We start from the raw sequence: 16,603 nt of genomic DNA, 5'->3' as shown, positions 1-16,603 counted from the left end.
ACATGTGCAAGATCATCAATAACCCCACCAGTTTTGCGGGAATAGTGAATATCTTCAGTTCTTGTACGGCCTGTTTTTGACTCCATGCTAACCTGGTCACTAGCGCTGTCCGGGGTGCTTCTTTGTGAACACTCGCGTCGAGACTTATGAGACCTGGGGAAGCCCATTGCAGGTAGTACCACATCACAGAAAGCCCATCTTCCAGACTCTACTCCGTCGGCAGCCTTGCCCAGAAAGGACGTGGAACAGCAAGGGATGACGGATTCTGAACGCGTTCAAAAGTCGGCGCACGCGCGATCGGACGTTTCATCAACTTTCGGACACTTCGTTTGCGCTGTGCACCGTGGGTCGAGGATTCAGCAGCTGTTCGCCGTCCCAATAATGAAGTCCCAACAAGACCACGGAATCCCCTCCCCCTCCCGTTACGTTTTGCCAAGCAACCTGTGGAGAGCAGGAAACGACCAGGGGGCGAGGCCGACACGGGTTTACGAACGTTCAACCTGACTGCGTCCGTTATGCCTCCAAAACGAACTCCTGTCGGACAGCGCTCGTCACTCAACGACTTTCTTCGGCGACCTGCCCCGTCCCCACATACGCCGCATCAAGCATGGACAAAACCGGAACCGGAGATGCCACAACAACAGCAGCCGTCATCCTCTCTGTCTCCCTCCCATGCCCCACTTCCAAGCACAGAACCCGCAGAATGCCCCATGGACATCACAGGTATGAGTCGCTGAGTTCGCCAGCCCGCTCATTTTCCCACGCGCAACCCAACAAGGAATATGTATCTGTAGAATCCGCTACGACGGCCCAGTCGGCTTCACCAAACTCCGATTCACAAGAAAGAGGGGCAGGGAAGCGGAAAGCGGAAGAGTTGATCGATGGGGGCCCCGTGGATGTAAAAACGGACCTTCAAGCTCCAGCCGAAGTGGAAAGTTCAGGAACAACTCCTGTTATTGCTGAGACACGGAAGTCGACTAGGAAGAAGCAAAAGTTGGACAAGGCTGCCCCATCACAAGCGTCTTCATCAGCTTCTGCCGAGGTCAAACCGCCTTTCCATGTAGATATCAAGAAGGGCAAGGTTGTCTTCAGCGAGAAGAAGGTCAACTTTGAACGACATCCCAGCACCATCACAGATCTCGCCTCCTTCTTCCAATGGAAAGAGGATCTGCCCCAAGGGGAGGCTCTGAGTGTATTCCCTCCTCTTTTCCACTCACTCGTCGCCAGATACGTGGAAGAAAGCCACCTCGAATTGGACGCGTTGGCATCGCACATTAAGGACGCGCTGTGTCCCCCGGGGTTTGGAGAAGACTCGCCTGATGACGGAGAAGTGCTTTCAGCCGATGTAATCGCCACTGCCGTTCAGTCACTCGCAGCGAGGCGGAACTATGGTGTATGCTGCAACAATATCTCACCGCCAAATCTTGCAGTTTGGAGGTGGGAAGTGCAAAATATGTCTCTGTTCCCACCAGAACTGGCCACTACCGTCGATCAGCGGCGACAGAAGCGGATATTAGCTGCGTCCGCGTTGAATTCTATCTTCAAGTCCCTCCCGAAAAGCGAGAAGGATAAAATCGCACCACCACCAGCAACCACGGCTAAAGCTGCACCGGCACTAGCGATAGCTTCGACGCCAAGAGCAAAGCAGGATGCGAAGCAAGAAGCCAAAGAACGTGAGAAGCAGAAGAAGGCAGCAGAGAAAGCCGCTGAGAAGCTTGAGAAAGAGCGCAGAGCTGCGGAGAAATTGGCAGAAAAGGCGGCGGAGAAGGCCGAGAAGGATAGAAAAGGAGCGGAGCGTAAAGCCGAAAGAGAGCTGAAAGAGGCAGAGCGCAAAGCGGAGCGAGAAAAGAAGGACGCCATAAAGCGGGCCCAGAAGGATGCGGAGGATGCGGAGAAGAGCAAACAGAAGAGCATCGCCGGCTTCTTCACGAAGGTTCAGCGGGAAGAAGTGAAGCCAGCACCTCCGGTGAAGGTCGTGTCGGAAACGAAGGCCTTTTGGGAGTACTTTCCACCATTCCACGCAAAAGACAACATCACGGTCGCCCCATACAACCGCTTTCCTAAACCTTCGGCTGCCTTGCTTGCGAAACTGTTCCCTCGCCCTCCGCCAAATGTCAGTTTACCGAAATTTTCCAGGGCCCCGTCAACCAGTGCGAAATCGACACTTCCGGCGGATGTCATGGATATCGTTCATGCGAACGGCGATGGCAGCGTGAAGACCATCCCAGCGGAGATTTACCGGTACAAGCTCCTGCAATTTGCCGGTGACCTTCGACCACCATACTGGGGCACTTGGACCAAGACCAGCAAGGTCATCAACGGTCGACGTCCTTTTGCGAGAGACACTGTCACCCTGGACTACGACTACGACTCTGAAGCGGAGTGGGAGGAGGACGGACCTGGTGAAGAGCTTGTCAGTGAGGCTGACGATGATTCGGAGGCGGAATCTACGGCGGATGCCGCTGAGGAGGAGGTGCGTGCCCATTTCATCAAATGAACATCGTATTCTCCGCCTTTCACTGACAACGATATATTGACATTCCGACTACGAAGGACAATTGGCTCGTCCCTCATGGTTACCTTTCGGATGATGAGGGGCTTGAGAAGGATGAGGAAGACCAGTCAGCAAAACCTAGAAGTAATGCGGTTGAGTGACGCTATTGCCCTGGCAACCTGAACCTGATTCTTTGCTTCGTTTACAGATGCACCTGCACCGGCGTCGCCTACATCCGTGCTAGCAAGGAAAGGAAAGGAGCGCGGGAAGTGGGGAGTACTTGCCGCCCTCGTGCCGGACATACGTGGCCCGTTTTTCTCCACTGACTTGGAAAGCGGAGAGAGTAGTCATCCTTTGAGCCAATATACCGCACAATCACTTCTGCCAGGTAAACGAAAGTGCCTTCTCCCCTTAAACTTCCTGCGCGCAGCGAACGAGAACTCATCATTGTTTTCGATAACGGTGTCTTAGATGTTTCTATGAACATCAGCCCATTCCACGTTCAAAAGGACCCACCCGATGGTTCGGGGACCCCGGTGTCAGATGCTACTGAGGCGCAAGGCAAAAAATCGCTTCAACCATCCGCGAAGAAGCCTGCTTTTCCCCAGGATAGGCTGGTGGAACTCAAAGACGCTATATCCGGCAAATCAACGGGGATTTCGAAACTCGTAGAGGAATTGAAGGTGCTGTTTGCTGATGTACCCAAAACTCAACTAGACGCCAAGATCAGGGAAATTGCAGTCAAGGAAAAGCGAACCGGCGATAGAGTCGCTTGCTGGTATCTGAAGGATGCGCCCGCGCAGCAGGGCAATTCGACGTCGGCGTTGGCTCCTGTGCTCACGGCGACGCCTAGGAAACTCAAAGCGAGCCCTTCGATTAAGGATATGTTAAGCCCACATAAAGCTCATAAACCGGCCGCCCCAACTTCAACATATCCGCGGTCGACACCAAACAGCCCAGCTTCTACTGTCACTCAGAATATCCTCCAATCTCCATGCCCTCCCAACTCCGCCACCTCCAAACTGGCTGCTTCCATCGTCGCATCGTCCTATACAAGCACTGAAACTTCCGTACCATCAACGACCTCAATTGCAAATCCTCCCGCAGCCAACGCACCATCTAAAGTTGACGACCGCATGTCCCTCGCCACGCAGACATTGCAGTCTTCCGCAAGCACAGATCCACAGCGCTGCTTATCCGTCCTACCCGTGCAGGAGCTCGTCACTGCCTCTCATGGGATCCTACCAGACGAGCTGATGACTGCTATACTCGACGTGGCAGCAAAGATGAGCGTTCAGGCGGAGTTGAGGAGTCGATGCCTGCGGGTGCTCGGCAATCAGGTTACGGAGTTGGAGAAGGGGTTTCACAATGCGCAATTGAGGTACGTGAAGGTTACCTTTGCCGAGGATTGTGTTGGCGGCCCCTGAACTAACGTCCCCTTGTCTTGACGCTCTTCATATGTGGCCCTAACAGGACGGCCGCAGAAGCGACGTATACGTCCCTCGCGACGAACTCCAAACTTTTTGTTTGCATAGACAGCAACCTTGTGCCTGATCCTGAAAATGGTATGTTCGGCCCTGGCTATTGCTCTCTTGCCTCTAGAAGTCTCATCATCCGTTCTTACACGGAAGGTTCACCGCCCATTGTTGTCAAAAATATGGTGAGTTCGCTGTTGGGCTGTAAATGTTGCTTCCACATTGCGTTTCTGACACACTTCCTATGGATTCAGCTACGGTTACTGCTGGCTCTGGTGCAGGTCCGGGCCGACTTCGCGAAACGCACCGTCGAATGTATGTATAATTGTCCTGTCCATTTTCATTGGACATGGCAGATTGGGCCTGATGATGTGCATCCATGTTTTGATTTTTTCCAAAGCTCTGAATGAGACCATCGCAACGAGATGGCTTCCTAAATTGCTGACCAACTTGGAGTCGGCGCCGGTCGAGATGGCCGGATTCGCTGTTGGCCTGGTACGTTTCGGTCGAGCATCACAGAGGACAAGCTCTTCTTGTCTATCGAATTGCTTACACATTTGATTCTCGCCCGGACAGGTGGATTCTTGCATTCTCACAGCGGCACCATTTGATCCGCAGCAGTTATGGAGCGTATTGGATGCTCTGAGACCGCAGCTTGGGAAGAAAGAGGTCCGTGTAACCCGGCCACGCTCTCATCTTCAGCCCGGGTTCGAGTTGTCGGTCCACAGCCTTCTCCCTCCTGATCCCACTTTCTTGTCAATCAGATGTACCAAAAAGGACCCGGCGTACGAAAGGACAAATACTTCGGTGTCAAGAAATATGCCGTCAAAGCCTTCGAGAAGATCTTGCAGCGAGGGGAATGTCGTGCGGTGAGTGTTATCGCCCCCGCAGGGCGTCACTGATCTACGACGGGTGCTTGATTGAAATATGTTCTCAATGTCTTTAGACCCTATCCGATAACCCCTCGCAGGTACTTTCATTAAAGACAGTCCTGGAGAATTTCAAGTTGGATAAGGACACTCCGGCACAATCTATTGCCCAAGTGAACGAAATTCTCACCGCGCTAGGGAACTTGGAGCGTGCGTGATTGTTGCCGCCTGGTTATAGAGTGGACCCGCAGCATACTTGGAGGGGCGGGTCCTTGACGTTTTGTATATACACATGGTACATGGAATGGCTGTTGCTCACTTACAGGATGTCATCCTTAAACCGGTCCATGCCAATGAGCACCACAAATGTGGAAGATTGACAGCGGGTCGGAGTTTTCAACGTAATCCTGTCAATTGCTGTCGTTCTTTCACCAACGAAAATTTGACTGACACCGTCTAGGCTCATATGCAGTGCCTGCACATCGTGAAGGCCGTATACAAGCCTTACATCGCCATAACTTGCCCCTCGGCCCTTCACTTCCCAAATCTGCCTCGGATCATCGAGCTCGATATCATGGCGGCCTCAATATTCAAAACCCACTTATCCGTCCCAGTTCCTTTTGACGAAACGGACCGCGTCGGCGCGGATCCCGCAATCCCAACATCCTACCTCAATTTCAATGATCCGGCAGCCCGCACGCCACATCAGACAGCCGCCAAGCTTGCGTTCCCGGGTTACCCAGCATCCAACATCAATCTTGCCAAGTATGCCGGGGCCGTATTGCCGCGCATCATGGGGTATGCAGTGGGACCGACGAAGGAGGTGCGGAGGGAAGAGGATCAGGGTGAGGAGGGGGAAGCACATGAAGAGGAGAGGGTTAGGGTATTGCCGATTTGGCATCATGGGTATGATGCGGTAAGTGCTTTGCACTATTTAAATCTTGACGGATATTCCTGATAACTCATACTGACATCCAGCTTGCTCCCCAACTTTATCTTCATGTTCTTTTCTGAAACCATGCATACCGTGTCGATCAGCCAACAGGGGTTTCAGTCTTTACGGCGTCTTTTAAGAAGCCAGCGGCACATAGTATCACCGCCGAACGGGAGGAGAATCGGAAGGCTGCTTTGAAGGAGAGGTGACGGGCAAATCCATCTATTTACGACTTCAATGTGAGAGACTCACGCTTCATGCATTCTGTGTTCAGGGCTGGAACCTTCCGCATTCGCGGCATCGAGGAGGTTACTTCCCAGGACATCAGGTAAGAAGCGAAGCGGTTTATGCTAACAAATAAAGAATGAGGGGCTGCGTTGTCTTCTTTCCTCATCGGCAAGCCTCCCATCCTAACTGAACACTTTCCCGCCTCCTTCGTCTCTCAAACTCATTCCGAACGCCCAATTGAACCAGTCGCCGATCAACGACAACACACACGATCGCATTCGGCGGGACCGAAGCAACACGAGCCGGGTTCCCGCACTTCAATCCAACGCTGGCCGCAGCAACGCAAGCATCGTACGTGATAGATCCTGCGATCGCACCCCCGGCGGGCGTGGCTGCAAGAACCGCCTTACCGGCCGAGGGCAACGGCGACGAGCATGAGAAGGACTCAGGGCATGGTCATGACGAACGGACCCACCGAGTCCCCAAGGCCTTTATCGACGGATTCAGTGAGGACGCACCACAGCACAACCTTCATCAGCGGCGGTCGCACCAGCCGACAGCGCACGAGCGGCAGCGCCGTCAGCAGCGACGCGTTGGAGCGGGGAAGGGGCCGGGAGCCGGGTCATTCCAATACTCATCCGACAAGCACTACAAGCTGACACAGACTTCCGAGACGCATGGTGCATACGAGGGCAACGATGCGATTTCGTTTGCCCGGGTCAGTCGATTTGTGCCACGGGGTGAGGAGCATGTGGTGGGCGGCGACGGGATGCGTTGGGCAGGTTCGCGCGGCGAGGGGTCTGGGGTGTGTACATGGGCAGATGAAGTCGGGGCAGGTCGGCGTCGTTGGCGAGGAAAGAATGAGCAGCAAGATGTGGATGATCTGGGTCACAGACGAATGACGAGGAAGGAGGCTATGGACGCCCGCCAAGCAATAATCAGGGATGGTGTGCGTGGCGGGTTGGGAATAGGCATTGCGGGGAAGTAAGGCTTGGGGCTGCCGAGAAGTAGGAAATAGGTGAATTCATCTGTGTTGGGACGAAGAATGCCACAACGGTTTTTGAAACGCTGCTGATGGAGGCGTCAGGCCCTAGTTGCGTAGTCACGAGACTGTGTTTTGCAAGGATCGTATTATTCCACTGAGAAGCAAACGGGGCCGAACCTGCGTTGGCGGCCCCTAAGGATGTTATAGCGCTCGTTGCCTAGACGCAACTCCTTACGAGACCCAACACACCAACGCGATACAGGTTCAACGGAGTCTGGAGGCTCTGATGCAGGCTCTGATGATACCTAGTAGCCTAGGGACCTGAAGAAAGGCAAATTCCAAAGAATGATCGCCAATCTTCACTGAAGACCATGATGATTCAGCCTGCATGCCTGTGTCAACGTGGAGCAGCTGAAGGTGATTGAGCAGTCTGCGTGCCTTGGGTACCTTCATGCTGTACATGAACGGCCAAAGCTCCGAAAGTCGAACCAACAGCAAAGCTCGCAAACGTGTGACTCATGGCGAGCTGGTACAAAGGTGCATTATTTGTGTGTTACTGCAAACACTCTGCATTCATCAAGGCGAGATGGCCGAGTTGGTCTAAGGCGTCAGGTTAAGGCCCTGATCTCTCCGGAGGCGTGGGTTCAAATCCCACTCTCGTCACGATTTTTTGCTTTTTGCCACCAGATTCTAGTTCTTGGGCGTGGAGATCACTGCAACGGAAGAACAAAATACAAGAAGGGTATGACTTCCTTGTGGGTGCACTTTGGGGTTGCAGTGTTTTTCGCCGACCCGCGACCGTAGTTGCCTTTGCCCTCCGGGGGTCTCGACGTGGCAGATCCCATACCCAGACCAAACCCATTCATCTGCATAAGAGATCAAATTGCGTAAACTCGTGCTGCATCGCCCTCCATTGTGTTCTTTGCTCCCCACCGACGACGCCCATGACGTCGTTGAGAGCGAGCGAGAGCAAGCCCATGCTGGGGCGCCGGGCTCTTGGGCTCGCCCCCCCCCCCCCCCCCCCCCCCCCCCCCCTCTCTCTCTCTCTCCACCCCCCCAAATCACTACTCCCTAACCCCTTCCCTTTTTTCCCCGCCCTCGACATCCTCCCTATCTTCTCTCTCCCCTCGATCCCAATTCATATCTCCCATCCGCTTGTAGGATTCCTTATCCGCCCGATCCTCCTCCCATTTCGCCTCTGAATCATCCGATTCTGCTTCTTGTTGATGCACGGAACACTGTCCAGGGGTCTGAACGATCATGCAACATCTTCGGCACATGTGCGCTACGCATTTGACATTGGCCACAGCGTGCAGCGAGAGATCAAGGTGCGGGCATTAGCGGCGGCGAAGGCTTGCATGGCTCTCACGTCGCCAGCGGCCCCACTAATGCTCCACAGTAAATTGTCGCATGGGTTTCTCCCCATCTGTTACTGAATTGCCGCCGAATCAAGGCGTTTCACCTTGCGCCCATGAAGGCGACTCTTCGTTGGGATGTGGGAGCCCCCGCCCCCCAACACCCCACGGCCCCGCCCATTGCCGCTGCGGTTTGGGCGGCGCGACCCCCAACGTAAGCATTCCTTTCGCGAGGCAAAATTTTGGAAACCGCAGCCGGTTCTCTCGCACCTCCAGTCGCCCCGTTGCATGATGGGTCCACCGCGAGGTCCGTGGGGCACGCCGCCGTACCCAACGTAGCGCTCGCTGCGCCTCGAGACATCAGCACGGCTGGATCCCCTATATCCGCCGCCTGCGGGACGGCCGTACGGGTGGAAGCGAGAGTCCATCATGCCCCGGGCACCACGCAGGGCGCCGTATTCCACAATCCTCTCATCCCTCCTCTCATCCCTCCACTCAAGAAGAACTAGAATCTGATGGCAAAAAGCAAAAAAAATTGTGACGAGAGTGGGATTTGAACCCACGCCTCCGGAGAGATCAGGGCCTTAACCTGACGCCTTAGACCAACTCGGCCATCTCGCCTTGATGAATGCAGGGTGTTCAAAGTGATACAGAAATGATACGTATTCCGCCAAGATGACCGTATCCTGTGGTATGCTCTAATCGTACCCGCATCGCCAGACACGTTTATGTGAAGAGCGCATTTGTCAAGACTCAAGAAGCCAACACACTTTCAATTCGATATGCACAACACTTTTCATGTTCTTATCTTAAAAGTGTATCGTGTCGGGCGCACCGACAGAGCAAACGGGAAGCGCGACGAAGAAGGGGAGAGGGGAGGGGAGAACATGGGAGAGGAGGTCCACAGGAGAGGAGAAGACAAGCACATGAGGAGTTCTTTGGGATTGTGGGGTTATTTTTGTATATGTTCCTTTCTCAGTGATGCATGGCTCGCTTAGGGAAATGTTAAAGGAGTAGCGTACGCCGCACACGGAAAAATGAATCGTTTTCCATCAAGAATGTTTTGTTTTCTGCGATGGGTCCGGGCTCGGCGAGTTCGAAGGTGAGGATCATACCCAGCAACAAGGGAGAGGAAGGAAAATTCTTCGTCTGTCTTGAATCGATGTGGGAATAGAGTTATCGCCTCACCGGTACTCAAACGTCAACAACGTACACGCCCCCACGCCTGGTCTCTTGCACGACCTTGTCGCCGACACCAGACAGGAAACATTGCAGGCTGGTGATGGTGCTCCGAATGAGCTCGGTCGCGGGCATGGCCGGTGAGTTCGGGTTGGGCTTGACATTTGCGGGAACGACGGGGCGGCGCTTGTTGTTGTGACGACGACCACGGCGGTTGGACACGGGAGTGGGCGGCGGAGGCGTGGGTGTGGATGCACGTTCAACTTGGGCGGCCTCCTCTTCTTCCTCCTCGTGTTGTTCAAAGGCGAACGGAGACTCATCGTCAGAAACTGTGGACCGGACGGACGAAGAGTTGCTTTGCTTGTCGCTGAGAGCCAGTTTCCCCTTTTGACTTTCCATTCCCGCGTCGGAATCGATTTTCGTGGGCGATGTCCCAAAGACGGGGAGAACGCTGTAGTCCATCTCATCATCGTCCGCAGCCCAGTCGAACCCAGTGATAGAGAACGGGCTAGAGCTGACACCGACGGGCGTGAACGTAGTCGGCTTCGCAGGTGTATCAATTGGGCTGCTGACCACAACATCCGGCACGCGGTACTGACGCTCATCGACGTCTTCATCAACAATCGGGTTGACAAAAGTCTTGGTCTGAGCCACGAGTTCGCACATGCGCTCAACTCCGACGCGAAGGCGGAAGATCTGATCCAAAACTTGAGTGAACTCGTCAGTGAAACCGAACCGTCTCTTCAGGCACTCGACGCCTTCCTTGTCAAACTGAGCGTAGTTGATATCGGAGCGCACAGACGGCTCGATCCAGGGGTTCGTACCGGTCACGAGATTGATAAGGATGATTCCAAGCGCCCACGCATCGTTCGAAGCACAGTCGTAGTCATAACCATCGAAACATTCAGGGGACATGTAACGAACCGATCCGACGCCAATTTCCCTGGACTTCTTCTCTGTCGTGGCAAGACCAAAGTCGGAGAGCTTGAGCATGTCCGATGAGACAAGAATGTTCTCGGGCTTGAGATCGCGATGATAGATGCCGTGGTCGTGAGCGTGCAAGACGGCAGCGCATATCTGATTGAAGTAGAAGGATACGTCATCCTCTCGCAGGCCGCCGGTCTCGAGCATCTCAAACAAGTCTCCCTCGCAGTTTTCCATGACGAGGAAGAGGCAATCCTTGGTGTCGATGACATCATAGATTCTAACGACGTTGTCGTGCTGAGGAAGGATGGTAGACATGATTTCAGCCTCGAGCTTTTGAGCGGCGAGTTGTTCAGGTTCCAGGTTCTGCTTGAACAACGCCTTGACCGCGTATTGGGTAGAGGGCGACCTAGTGGAGGAGGCCTCGTACACGACGGCGAATGAGCCAACGCCGAGCACGTGGTGCAAGGTCAGATGGTCGCCGGGGCCGATTTTCATGCCGAGTAGACATTGAGGATCGTTGGGATCGATACGGGCCATTGCTGTGAGATGAGTCTCAATCTCGTGATAGGTGCGTGGGAATATGGTTGATGACTGAAGGGCCTGAAAAACAAAATTGGGAATGCGCGTGCGATATGTGCGACCGGATAATTTCCGAAGAGTAGGTGTTGCGGGACAAGATAGTGAATGGGTGAAACCCGCTGCGAATGGCAGAAGAAGGCAATGAGTTTCTGATGGACCTCTCGAATCCGGCAGAGAATCATAAAACGGAACACTTACAGACACAGAGGATGATAGTGGTAAACAGTAATCACATTGCTTGTTGGGCGTACGTGGTGCTTCTCCTCAGGAGCAAAGCGAAGATGGCATTCGGATGGGAATTTACAAAGTGGTCATCATGTTGGTCAAAATCGTTGCAAAGTTGTGGTAATGAAGCTCTATGCACGAATGGCACGGAATACGAGATATATAACGAGGTCCTGCGAATCCAAATAAGAATGAGCTTAAGAGTCATATACTCCTGAAACTGTCGCGCCCGTGAAACGGCCGAATGACGGCACAACGTGCCCACAAAACAAACAAACTCACGTCAAGAAGGCAACCAGCTTGTTACAGCGCGGTTGGCTCGAGAAGACTTAAATGGCAAAGGGGTGTATAGGTCGTATGTGAAGCGACTTCCTGAAGTCACCCTCTAAAGTCTAGGGCTGGTCTCCGTAAAAACCTTGGTATCACCAGTGATCGAACGGTTTCCGGAGCTGAGGGTCACCTCAGTAAGAGTTGGTCAAATGTGCCAAGGAGACGTCGGACAACCAGACCAACACCAAGTTCGTTGCAATCAGAATGGTGATGATGCGATTGGGGAACGTTCGGTGGTGCTTTGCTGGGTGCCAATGGATCGTGCGTAGCGGGCCGTATTACCACAACTGAGCCTAGGCTATTGACGTTGTCCGCAATGCCCGGGAGGAGCGGGTCAGGAACGTTGGTGTTCTGTTGTGTTGTGAGCGCAGGCGACTTCAGTCGCTAGTCGCAGGGCTGGGGCGAATATGCGTGGGGCAATGGTCTTGCTCGAGGCTGGTCTTGTTTGCCTGTATGTAAGGAATACGGTGAGTGAGAACGTAACGAAGGTTCACACCGTCGTGATGCTTCTCCACCGGGAAGCCCTTGCTTCGGAATGGGACGGAGGGGTATGTGTGAGGAGAGAACTTACACAACAGTGTATACGAGAGAATGGCGACTACGCTGACGAGCGGAGTATGTAGGAATTCACTTGAAGGCTTGGGCACTGCTGTCACAAAGCCGTTGTCACAAGTGAGTGTGCGGGGCGAAGGGATTGGGTTGAGTGTGGAGAGCGAAGCTGGGGCTGCTTGTGTGTTTCAAGGTGGCCTCAGATTCTTGTGTGCGAGACGAGGACGATGCGGAGAGCGGATTGTGGGTGGAATGTTCGCGAAAGTTCCTCTCATGCGCTGGCTACCGGAGGAAAGGGGAAGACAAGGTGAGTTTTGGTCTTGCGGGATGGGCCGCCGTGAGGAGAGAGGGGCAGTGGACATGGATACCAGCATAGTCGTTGAGGGGGGGGGGGGAACAACTTTTAGTACTTACCGCGGGGGGGATAGGACTTGTGGAGCAGGAGGAGCGGAAGCGCGAGGCTGCCCGTCACCGCTGGCTTGGCTTTATTTGACGCCAGCGGCCAAAAATTATTTCGATATCCCGTCCGATCAGACTCGCAATACCCCTTCTTGGACTTGGGAACACGATAAGGGCCATGGAAGGTCATGGCACAATCATGACTCCTTGCGACGTGTCCACCCATCTAATCCCGGTTGGCTGGGGGCTGGGGGCGATTCGGAGGAATCATCATCACAGTGATTCAGGGCGGAGTAGCCAAAAGGGGAGGCAGTTGTGGTCCTGTGCCACATGTGATTCCTCGCAAAGCCCATTTGCCCGAACGAACGTTATTCCCCGTCACTGATCAGTGGACGCAATCGGAACTCGGCACTCCAATGGGCCAGATTTGGGTGCCCGAGCGTAAACCCTGATCGCGCAAAACGCATACGGAATGGCATATATCATGTCGCATCATAATGGCGAGTCTGACTGATGGATGATATTTACTACCGCCGTCGCAGCCTCCAAAATTGGGATGGGATGGGAGGCCGTCATGGGACTTGAAATGTCGATGGATTGCTATTCTCAAACAGGGGGCCCGTAAACGTCCAATGGCAAACAGCACGCTTCCAGATGGCCGAACGCGCAGCACTAGACTCGCAAATATCATAAGGCCAGGAATAAGTCGAAGCCGCAAGCCCGGCCAACGGGTGTTTATCGTTGGTATGTTGTGACCCGAAAGTGAGCGGCCTCCACGAGATGAAGGTGCCAAGCCCCAGATCACGCCCGAAGCCGCCACCAACGAGCAACACCTTCTCTACATATAATTAAACGTAGCACGTGACCTCATTTCGAACGAATGGACGAGGGTATTGGGAATTCCCAGCAAGTGTCGCAACAATCACTGGCATCTGTTTGATACATACATCTACTGTAGATCCACGCAACCCATTCTACTCAGGCCCCCACGAAGAGCTGTCAACATTGCAATGCGTGGAAACCGCGTTCAAGCCAAAATTCCTTGTGACATGGTGACCCGCGAAAAAGGCTGAAGCAGACCTGAACAGATGCGCGCCCATAGAAGGAAATTGGCTAAACTGGCAATGCCCTCGACTGTCTTGGTCGATAGTGGGCAGTTACGGCCTGGTCCCCTTGCGAACTATCATCATCAAGACGATCTCTTTTGGACGCGGGTTTTTGGTTGGAGAGACGGCATATCTTCGGCGCTTGGACGTCCAGGGGATGTGCTGACGACCAGGAACTTGTAGGTTCGTCGCATGTGCACTGACCAAGGAATCAGAAGGATTGTATTGCGATCTTCCCACACCTCGCTGAATCCTGAACCGTCGATCACCTTATCGCGCGGAGCAAGCCGGAGGGATCCATTTCCATTCAGATGAAGCCAAATCTTCCCAGTGTATTTACGACAGATGAAAATAGAAACTCACAGCCATGTCAACGGCGATTCGCTCCGTTCTACCGGACAAGCACCCTGGGTCATAGCGCACGAAGCCATTGTTCGGATGTTGGTTTCTGTGTTTTACTGTAATATACGCCCGAATGTGTCGCCATATTCAGGGAGGATGGAGTTGTACAGTATGGACATTTGCCTCCGCGCCTTAGCATGCGATGGACGATGCATCAAACAATCGCATTCTGGAAGCCATGCAGCAGGTTGGCTATCTCCGTGCTGGACATGGGTGTGCGGGCCACCCTGATGCGTGCGTCTGCAGTAGATGAGAGATCTCTTAGTTTTCCTTCTCGCGTGCTTCTCATCGCATCTCCCAGGGAAGTGTGTGTGCTGCAGCTGCACATGGCGAGAGCCCTCCCAATCCCGCCATTCATATCTCGTCGCAAAATGAAATGCACCATGTCGTACGAGATACTTAGATCTGCTTCATAAAAGAACGAATCGGAGGATCCTGTCCATGGGTTCCCACCCGAAGGTTATGCAGTAGATTACATGGGCAAATTAAATTGATCCTATTAAAGGGAAGAACACGGAAAAGGATGTGTGTCTACTGATTATCGGGGAATACGGCACAAAATCGGGGAGTACGGCTGCTAGCAGAAAAGAAAACCAGTGAAGGACTTCTTTTCAAGGATATCATCGCCATCGCGGGGAAAAAACTATACAGAAACTACTGAACTTTAGTGGTCTTGTCCGCCGGCGGCAGCTTTCCATATCGCCTCTTGTAAGCGACGTCGGTGCCATGCAGCCAGTCCAAGAACCCCAGCACGCCAAAATTCACGTTGAACTTTTCATGGTGCATATCATGGTTCCGCGACATCCCATTATGAATGGGCGTGTCGTACCCCGAATGCGTGTTGACGGTCGTGGACAGCGTGAACGCCATCCAGAACCACAGGAACGAGAGGTGCGCGCCCATTAGCAGTGGGCCGGTGACAATCGGCGTGATATTGGCGAAGATATGCTCTAGCGGGTGTGCGTACTCTGCCGCCATCCCGACGGGCGCGGTGAACTGGTGATGCAACTTGTGGAACCGTTTGTAAAAGAACTTGGTATGGAACAGGCGGTGCGAGTAGTAAAACCCGACCTCCTCCACCAGCAACGAGACCACAAAGCACGTCGCGAATTCCAGGATCGACGGCAAAAACGGCGACGCGGACATGCCCTGGTGCTTCATCAGCGGGTACGTAAGCACCAACAGGCCGCCGGCGACGACGGTCTGGTTAAAAAGCACGACAGCCGCACATTTGCGCAACATCGCGGGCGTCGGCTTCACGTCCTCTTGGATCTTGTACTTGTAGATGAAGGAAGGCTGGAAGATGTCGATGGAGAGGTAGAAGAGCGCCCAGGCCCAGAAGACGCCGAACTGAACGATCCATGTGCCTGCCATGAAGAGCGTGCGCTCGGAGTAGGTTGATGTGAGATGGGTCCAGAGCGGGCCGATAATGGGCGGGTTGAGCGGGGCGTGGAGAGCAGAGAAGATCGTGGCGTTGGCCGCTGCGGCGCTGCTGAAGTCCAACATGGCTTGCAAGCGCTCCGCTTTTTCCTTTTGGTACTAGTTGTGTTTGCCGTTGAAAGTTTGCTAAATTGATGACTGCCGAGTAAAATGCCTTTACACCAAGAGGTCTTTGCGAAACAAAACTGAGGAGCTTCAGAAGCCGGGGGTGTGTCGGCAGACGCTAGCTCTTTATATCCTGGTCCGTCACCTACCTCAGTTCGCCCGCAACCAAATCCTTACTCGGATCCCTCCAGCAATGTAACCCCGCGGGCTCCTCCTACTACCAAGCCTGGCGGCCGACCATACCTGCCTTATATCCGCATACTGTTCCACGCCTATTTGACGCCATTGTGCTAATGTTTATGTCGTTTGTAAGTGTGAGCCCAAATAGCCCTCCCGCGGGGAGGCCGCGGAGAAGATGGTAAGAAAGTCCCCTCGATTTGCAAACAGATGCCGCGGAGAACGCGTGACCTAACGTGAGACTGTGAGACGTTTCCTCCCATGCCCCACCGAGCCCAACGCATGTATCCTGCGCCTTCAGCACACACGTACTTTTCCACCCTTTCTGGAACTTCTTGATAGTTTTTAGTCAAGGCGCGTGCTTGTACTTCTACGGAGAAACCGCTGTGATATTATTGGAGACATGTGGTATGCAAAGTTGAAATGAATGAAGGTAAACAATTGGGTTAAATTACGCAGAAGTCAAATTGCTGGATCCGCGGGGGTGGCCAGGGTTCCTGTTAGGCAGCTGCACCGTCGCACTGTCCGAAAACATATGGGCAGTGGACATTTGAAGGCGCTAAACGTCATCGACATAGACACCGATGGACACAAGGCTTCGCCACCATCCTACAAGTACTGTATGAAGAGTAGCGCAGAGTCTGGAGATGTTTGTTCCATAGACTGCAGATGTCCGTCAGAACGCTTGGAACACGAAGAAGCTCATAAGCATTCCATCGTCGCCAGCGCATACCCGCCAGCTGAAGTTCGTCTCCCCCCAAACTCCAACCTCAGGAAGCATCGCCTAGTCTCCGCATCCCGGTTCCCATCGTATCGTCCATCCTCCCAGTGCTTCGACGACACAT

At 53.6% G+C, this 16,603-nt stretch overlaps 5 protein-coding genes and 2 non-coding genes across 7 annotated transcripts; 4 read left to right on the top strand and 3 right to left on the bottom strand.

Moving 5' to 3' along the window:
* Window positions 1-336: 336 nt before the first annotated feature.
* Window positions 337-5,211, top strand: EV422DRAFT_517686 (uncharacterized protein). Its single transcript, XM_053069466.1, has 12 exons — window positions 337-723; window positions 795-2,473; window positions 2,554-2,638; window positions 2,703-2,882; window positions 2,966-3,875; window positions 3,968-4,059; window positions 4,126-4,154; window positions 4,224-4,284; window positions 4,370-4,464; window positions 4,546-4,638; window positions 4,734-4,838; window positions 4,940-5,211. The coding sequence occupies exons 1-12, from the start codon at window positions 516-518 to the stop codon at window positions 5,054-5,056; spliced, it is 3,654 nt and encodes a 1,217-aa protein (XP_052928865.1). The 5' UTR covers window positions 337-515; the 3' UTR covers window positions 5,057-5,211.
* On the top strand, window positions 5,098-7,119 carry EV422DRAFT_248334 (uncharacterized protein). Its single transcript, XM_053065720.1, has 5 exons — window positions 5,098-5,239; window positions 5,299-5,754; window positions 5,877-5,977; window positions 6,047-6,100; window positions 6,247-7,119. The coding sequence occupies exons 2-5, from the start codon at window positions 5,305-5,307 to the stop codon at window positions 6,986-6,988; spliced, it is 1,347 nt and encodes a 448-aa protein (XP_052928864.1). The 5' UTR covers window positions 5,098-5,239; window positions 5,299-5,304; the 3' UTR covers window positions 6,989-7,119.
* A 446-nt stretch (window positions 7,120-7,565) lies between these two features.
* Window positions 7,566-7,648, top strand: EV422DRAFT_t28. Its single transcript has one exon. It is a non-coding gene; the product is annotated as a tRNA-Leu (tRNA).
* Window positions 7,599-10,983, bottom strand: EV422DRAFT_503912 (uncharacterized protein; the record flags this gene model as incomplete). The annotated part of the gene is made up of 7 exons (XM_053068388.1): window positions 7,599-7,698; window positions 7,751-7,851; window positions 8,062-8,223; window positions 8,448-8,852; window positions 9,111-9,148; window positions 9,363-9,493; window positions 9,554-10,983. 7 exons carry the CDS (start codon window positions 10,981-10,983, stop codon window positions 7,599-7,601), a joined length of 2,367 nt encoding a protein of 788 aa, XP_052928863.1.
* EV422DRAFT_t27 lies at window positions 8,879-8,961 on the bottom strand. Its single transcript has one exon. It is a non-coding gene; the product is annotated as a tRNA-Leu (tRNA).
* Window positions 10,984-11,784: 801 nt separating the features above from the next.
* On the top strand, window positions 11,785-12,810 carry EV422DRAFT_503911 (uncharacterized protein; the record flags this gene model as incomplete). Its single annotated transcript, XM_053068387.1, has 5 exons — window positions 11,785-11,841; window positions 11,878-11,941; window positions 11,962-12,047; window positions 12,069-12,195; window positions 12,218-12,810. 5 exons carry the CDS (start codon window positions 11,785-11,787, stop codon window positions 12,808-12,810), a joined length of 927 nt encoding a protein of 308 aa, XP_052928862.1.
* Window positions 12,811-14,478: 1,668 nt separating this feature from the next.
* Window positions 14,479-15,857, bottom strand: EV422DRAFT_248146 (sterol desaturase family protein). Its single transcript, XM_053065719.1, has 2 exons — window positions 15,731-15,857; window positions 14,479-15,661 (listed from the first exon to the last, which is right to left on the bottom strand). Exon 2 carries the CDS (start codon window positions 15,540-15,542, stop codon window positions 14,691-14,693), a length of 852 nt encoding a protein of 283 aa, XP_052928861.1. The 5' UTR covers window positions 15,543-15,661; window positions 15,731-15,857; the 3' UTR covers window positions 14,479-14,690.
* Between the last annotated feature and the right edge of the window lie 746 nt (window positions 15,858-16,603).

The sequence above is a fragment of the Fimicolochytrium jonesii genome (genome assembly GCF_025526975.1).
Source record: "Fimicolochytrium jonesii strain JEL569 chromosome Unknown EV422scaffold_3, whole genome shotgun sequence".
Taxonomy (NCBI): domain Eukaryota; kingdom Fungi; phylum Chytridiomycota; class Chytridiomycetes; order Spizellomycetales; family Powellomycetaceae; genus Fimicolochytrium; species Fimicolochytrium jonesii.
The sequence above is the reverse complement of the archived record's forward strand: the minus strand, read 5'-3'. Positions and strand labels throughout refer to the sequence as shown.

Bases quoted from the DNA above. Each gene is read 5' to 3' on its own strand.
- EV422DRAFT_517686 (XM_053069466.1), top strand. From the start codon at position 516: ATGCCTCCAAAACGAACTCCTGTCGGACAGCGCTCGTCACTCAACGAC. The intron at 2,883-2,965 runs GTAAACGAAAGT...ACGGTGTCTTAG, and splicing joins CGCACAATCACTTCTGCCAG to ATGTTTCTATGAACATCAGC. The intron at 4,839-4,939 runs GTGAGTGTTATC...AACCCCTCGCAG, and splicing joins AGCGAGGGGAATGTCGTGCG to GTACTTTCATTAAAGACAGT.
- EV422DRAFT_248334 (XM_053065720.1), top strand. From the start codon at position 5,305: ATGCAGTGCCTGCACATCGTGAAGGCCGTATACAAGCCTTACATCGCC. The intron at 5,755-5,876 runs GTAAGTGCTTTG...CGTGTCGATCAG, and splicing joins GGCATCATGGGTATGATGCG to CCAACAGGGGTTTCAGTCTT. The intron at 5,978-6,046 runs GTGACGGGCAAA...TTCTGTGTTCAG, and splicing joins AAGGCTGCTTTGAAGGAGAG to GGCTGGAACCTTCCGCATTC.
- EV422DRAFT_248146 (XM_053065719.1), bottom strand. From the start codon at position 15,542: ATGTTGGACTTCAGCAGCGCCGCAGCGGCCAACGCCACGATCTTCTCT.